Source organism: Aegilops tauschii, chromosome 7, assembly GCF_002575655.3.
Source record: "Aegilops tauschii subsp. strangulata cultivar AL8/78 chromosome 7, Aet v6.0, whole genome shotgun sequence".
NCBI classification, from domain to species: Eukaryota; Viridiplantae; Streptophyta; class Magnoliopsida; order Poales; family Poaceae; genus Aegilops; species Aegilops tauschii.
This window is the reverse complement of record NC_053041.3, coordinates 545,823,300-545,829,466: the sequence shown is the minus strand read 5'-3', so window position 1 is coordinate 545,829,466 and position 6,167 is coordinate 545,823,300. Positions and strand designations below refer to the sequence as shown.

The window sequence follows — 6,167 nt, the reverse complement described above, 5'->3', positions numbered from 1 at the left end:
AATTCACTCAGCTGACTTTTTGAGTGACGCCCGACACGAAGACGTCACACTACACTGTGCAGCGCTTGACTGACAGGCGCTGCACGCCTAGCCAGTGTCGCATCCGGGTGATCCGAAAAATTACTAAGTCAATGTGCAATGCCTAAGAGCTAGGCGCCACACTATACAGTGTAGCGCCTAGCTTCTAGGCGTTGCACCCCGACTTAGTAATTTTTAGGCAGTTTTAGGTGCGACGCTGGCCAGGCGTGTAGCGCCTGTCAGTCAGGCGTTGCACAATGTAGTGTGGCGCCTTCGTGTCGGGCGTCACTCAAAAAGGTCAGCTGAGTGAAATTTTTATAGAAACAGCTCATTTTATGAAATGATTTCGGTCAGAGGTCAAAATTATCAAATTTGCCGGCAGCGGCCGTGTTCTGTGACCGAGTTTCTTGTCGTTGCATGTATGCATGTCCGACCGCGGCCGCTCATTATTGGCATTTGGCAGTGGAGGCATATCACTATGTTTCTAGATGATTAACAGCTGCTGGTCAAGGACTCGAGATTAGTTGAGCACACAGTAAACGTACCACGAACGAACAGAACAGAGAGCAACAAACACATGAAGAACAGAGCAAGACGAGGCATATATTACACACGAATTGAACGTGACAAGGAGTAAGGATCATGTACGGATCCAAGCCGTAATTCTAAAGATTACATGCAAAAAATTTAAGATGTGTTGTCTGTTAAAAATCATATCGTTACTATAGTTTCATATAGCCCAAATAAGCGTGCATATTCCAATTCAAATACAAAACGCAGTAATATGATCTACTCAAGCTAACCACGTCCCAAATGATCTACTCGAGTGGCCGTGTCTTGTGACCGAGCTTCTTGTCGTTGCATGTATAGCTGTGTAGGCCTATCACTATCAGGTTCGACATACGTTTCGAGTGACCCGGGTGATTGGCAGGGTAGAGGTATATCAATGATTAATTAGCAGTTGCTGGTCAAGGGATCGAGATGAGTTGAGCACAGTAAACGTACCATGAACGAACAATCCAACCAACAAGCCGGAGCCAAGTAGAAGAGGGAGCAACTAACACATGAACAAGACGAGGCATATATTACACACGAATTGAACGTGACAAGAAAAAGGAGCAAACAGAAGAATATACCACCGGTACACACACTAGTCCTTATTTATCATACAATACAGACGCCCCCATCTTCCCTATCTCCGGCCTCCGGCGATCAACGTATGCATACTCCAATAATAGCTTCGCTGGATGGACATGCGGACTACATGGAGCACTCGGCGGGGACGCCCTGGGCGACGCGTTTGGGGTCGGTGCAGTAGTTGTAGATCATGTAGTTCCTCTGCACCCACCGCATCCGTTGCTGCCGTGTCAGGTCCAGCTCCTGGTTGTACCACTCGCCCGCCGCGCCTGTGCCGGGGGCAACGTCCGTGCCGACGCTGGCGCCGCAGTGAGGCCGGCCGGCGGCGGTCACCACGCACGCGTCGGCCTTGAAGCCGCGGTAGGAGGCGGAAAATGGGGCGTGGGACCAGTCCGTCTTGACGCGGCCGCCCTGCGTGGCCCAGTCGTCGGCGTTCCAGAGGCTGGAGTAGAGCCGCATGGGCTGGTTCTTTGGGAACGCGATCCCCTTTCCCTCCAGGTTCCTGAAGTCCCTGATCGGCATGTCGTCCACCATGAATCTGCATTATTCACACCAATTTGATCGGTCAGTCCATGTACTCAGTACCTAGATGGCCGGCGTTCTTGAAGCAAAAATGAAGGTTGAGCAATGGCGATCAACAAACATACATGATGTGCTTGGGGTTCCAGAGGATGGAGTAGGTGTGGAAGTCGTTGGTGGGATCGAACCAGAGGCGGAACTGCTGCTCCCGCTGGCCCTGCCCCTGCGTGAACACGTTGGTGTGCAGCGTGTAGGGCTCGCCGGTGACGTTGCCAAGGAACTCGAAGTCGATCTCGTCGTGCGTCGGACCCTGCGACGACAGCTGCACATTCATACAAACCAAACCGATCGAGTTATGTTAGGCAAGCACATTAAGCAAGCAACTCGAAGCAGAGGAATGAACGGATGTTGGCTTATTACGTAGTAGGCGGTGACGGTGCCGGCAGAGTTGCCGGGGACGAGCTTGAGCTGCATGTCGATCTTGCCGAAGAGGTACTCGTGCTTGGACTGGAAGCCGGAGCCGGAGACCTTGTCCAGCCCCAGCGTCAGGAGCTGGCCGTTGTTGAGGATCTTGCCGCGCCCGTCACCCCAGGTGATGTCGAACTCCTTGTCGAAGCTCGCCGCCGCCAGGGCACACGAGGCGGCGAGCAGGATCGCCAGTCCCAACACTGCCATGCGAGCCATGCGTTTGCTGCTCCCAAAACTACGCTCACTCAACCAGCTAGCTAGGAACAACTACTAGAAGAAGGTCGATGAGGAGGAGAAGGTTGGATGCAAGCTTGTGTTTGTGTGAGTAGAACGATGAGGGCATGAGGTGTTTATATAGTGGTCAGTAGATGAGCGTGGCGTGGCTGGTGGATGGTACTCCGAACTTTGCCAGCCCGGTGAGTGTAGTGCGTGTGAGTTGGCGCCAGAGGAGAGGAGAGGAGAGGAGACAGGGCGGGCAGGACGGCCCTGTACGTAGCTTATGATGGACAATGAGAGGGTTGGCACGGCGATGCCACGGCCAGACAGGCTCGCGTACATACAGTGGCACATTAAAAATCGACCGGGACGTGCAGCAGATTTCTGGATGCAACGGCTCCTAATTTGCAGCCATGGCGTTTGAGATGGCCCTGTGTTGTGCAGGTAAATGGCATGGCACTCAAGCACTTGAGCAGGGGATGGATGATCAGCCTTTTCTTCTTCCTCCGGTACGTGGAGGACGTGCTGGTTCTGTCATTCTGTGTCCGGGCTTGACAATCCGTGAATGCTTTTTAGTCTGGATTATTTTTTAGGTACCAACACGTGGTGGTTTTTTTTTTTTTTCTTTTGTGTGATTTTTGTTACCTATTCATTTTTGATCATGGCAGTACAACGAACACCAATAAAAGTTACATCTAGATCCGTACACTACCTAGCTACGACTACAAGCATTGAAGCGAGCCGAAAGCGAGCCGTTGTCTCGCCCCTTCCCCGCCGGAGCCGGGCAAAACATCTTATAGTAGATATAGGACCAGTGCACCAGAACAACACGAATGTAGATGAACTAAGATCAGATCCCAGCAATCCACCAAGGACAGCTCCGCCGGAGACACACCTCCACACGCCCACCACCAATACTAGACGCACTACCGAAACGGGGCTAGGCCGAGAGAACCTTATTCCATCTTCTGAGAGCAGCCACTGTCTCGTCTTCATGAGCATAACACAAACCTTAACAAAACTCGAAGGAGCGTCAAAAAACGGAGGCCTCCCGCCGGCAAGGGCCGGGATCCACCACGCCGTCATAGCTCTAAGGTCACCGAAGACGAGGCGGATCGGCGGCGGCGCCGACAGGAGAGAGAGAAGCCCTAGTCTTTTATTAGTGGAGGAGGCAGCTGCGTAGTACTACTGTGGTGGTTACAGCCCTCATGCGCTTCCACTCCTTTCGCATTTATTGGCAAGTGCCTCTTTCATGAGAAAATCTCAAGTGTACAAACTTGAATCACTTTAACTATATATATAAGTGCCTGGTTTTTTAATTTGGGTCAGTTCATTTTTGTGTTTGTGCTGCTTCAAGATTCATGCTCCTTTTTTTCTCCCTATTTTGGTGCTATCTTTTTTTGGGCTGAATATTTTCCACTGATGACTTTGTTTTTGGGTCAGTCGATTCCTTGACGTGTGGAAGCTCATTAGAGCATCTCCAGCCGTCGGCCCCCCAGGTGGCTCGAAAAATCGCCGCATGGGGGCGAACCGGGGCTAAAATCGGCCTGGGGGGTGATCGGGTTCCCAGCCGACGCCCCCAAGGTCGGCCCCCAGGCGCCTGTTTTAAACTGTTTTGAACATTAATTCGACTAAAATTCGGCGAACGGGACAAATATTCGGCGAAACAGCATACTTCGGCGAACTGAAATAGTTTTTTACATAGATAAACTACTTAAAAAACACAAGAGGCCGCGACTACATGCCGAATAACGTGCCGAGAGAGGCGAAGTCGCCGCCGTTGTCCTCGTCGTCCTTCTCCTCCTTCATGTGGTCGCCCCTTCTGGACCCCTTCATGGGGTCGCCCTGGCGGACCGGTGGCGGCGCGTCGTCGCCGCTGTCGTCGTCGAGGACGACGACGCCTTCCTCGTCGCGGCCACGGCGCCGAGCGGCGAACTGCTCTAGGGCGAGGCACTGGCGCTCCAGCTCCGTCCGCGCCCAGTCTTCGCATGCCCACTTCAAGGCCGCCGCGTCGTCGAGCCCTGGCTCCGTCTTCAATGGAAGGCTGACCGGCAGCAGCCTTGGCATTGATTCCCTGCAGGAAACCGAGGCATTGTGAGGACGACGAGGCGGGGGTCGCTGACTCGGCGGGCCCACAGTTTGTTCGCACCAAAATCGCTTGACCCGGCGCCCCCCAGCGCGTCGGGTTTGGCCTGGGTCCGCCGGCCCCAGTTTCTGAAGGAAATATGCCCTAGAGGCAATAATAAAGTTGTTATTTATATTTCCTTATATCATAATAAATGTTTATTATTCATGCTAAAATTGTATTAACCGGAAACTTGATACATGTGTGAATACATAGACAAAACACAATGTCCCTAGTAAGCCTCTACTAGACTAGCTCGTTAATCAAAGATAGCTAAGTTTCCTAACCATAGACATGACTTGTTATTTGATGAATGGGATCACATCATTAGGATAATGATGTGATGGACAAGACCCATCCGTTAGCTTAGCATAATGATCGTTAAGTTTTATTACTATTGCTTTCTTCATGACTTATACATATTCCTTTGACTATGAGATTATGCAACTCCCGAATGCCGGAGGAATACCTTGTGTGCTATCAAATGTCACAACGTAACTGGGTGATTATAAAGATGCTCTACAGGTATCTCCGAAGGTGTTTGTTGGGTTGGCATAGATCGAGATTAGGATTTGTCACTCCGAGTATCGAAGAGGTATCTCTGGGCCCTCTCGGTAATGCAGATCATGATAAGCCTTGCAAGCAATGTGACTAATGAATTAGTTGCCGGATGATGCATTACGGAACGAGTAAAGAGACTTTCCGGTAACGAGATTGAACTAGGTATGAAGATACTGACAATCGAATCTCAGGAAAGTAACATACCGATGACAAAGTGAATGACGTATGTTGTCATTACGGTTTGACCGAAAAAGATCTTCGTAGAATATGTAGGAACCAATATGAGCGTCCAGGTTCCACTGTTGGTTATTGACCGGAGAGGTGTCTCGGTCATGTCTACATAGTTCTCAAACCCGTATGGTCCGCACGCTTAACGTTCGATGACGATTGTATTATATGAGTTATGTGATTTGGTGACCGAATGTTGTTCGGAGTCTCGGATGAGATCACGGACATGACGAGGAGTCTCGAAATGGTCGAGAGGTAAAGATTGATATATTGGATGATAGTATTCGGACACCGGAAGTGTTTCGGAATGTATCGGGTACATATCGGAGTACCGGGGGGTTACCGGAACCCCCGAGGGGAAGATATGGGCCATATGGGCCATAGGAGGGAGACACATGATCCGTCTCCAACGTATCGATAATTTATGAAGTATTCATGCCATGTTTACAATTGTTTTATATGATCTTGGTATGATTTGATTAGAACTAACCCGGACTGACGTTGTTTTCAGCAGAACTACCGTGGTGTTGTCTTTGTGGAGAAATAAAAGTTCTCGGAATGCGCTGAAAATCAACGGAGAATTTTTCTGGAAAATATAAAAAATACTGGAACAAAAATCTACCGGAGGGGAGTCCCGGGGGCCCCACAAGGGTGGGGGCGCGCCCACTGAGGGAGTCCTGGACTAAGGGGTCCTCGGGCGTCCGACCTGTTAGACGTGGGCCGGACTGATGAGTTGTGAAGATACGAAGACCGAAGACTTTCTCCCGTGTCCGGATGGGAGTCTCCATGGCGTGGAAGGCAAGCTTGGCACCAAATATGAAGATTCCTTTCTCTATAACCGACTTTATGTAACCCTAGATCCCTCCGGTGTCTATATAAACCGGAGGGTTAGGCC

The 6,167-nt window shown here is 50.6% G+C and overlaps 1 protein-coding gene across 1 annotated transcript; it reads right to left on the bottom strand.

Annotated features, from left to right (window-relative positions):
* Positions 1 to 1,076: 1,076 nt before the first annotated feature.
* Positions 1,077 to 2,520, bottom strand: LOC109775518 (probable xyloglucan endotransglucosylase/hydrolase protein 25). The gene is made up of 3 exons (XM_020334258.4): positions 2,095 to 2,520; positions 1,803 to 1,996; positions 1,077 to 1,693 (listed from the first exon to the last, which is right to left on the bottom strand). Exons 1-3 carry the CDS (start codon positions 2,356 to 2,358, stop codon positions 1,279 to 1,281), a joined length of 873 nt encoding a protein of 290 aa, XP_020189847.1. The 5' UTR covers positions 2,359 to 2,520; the 3' UTR covers positions 1,077 to 1,278.
* Positions 2,521 to 6,167: the final 3,647 nt, after the last annotated feature.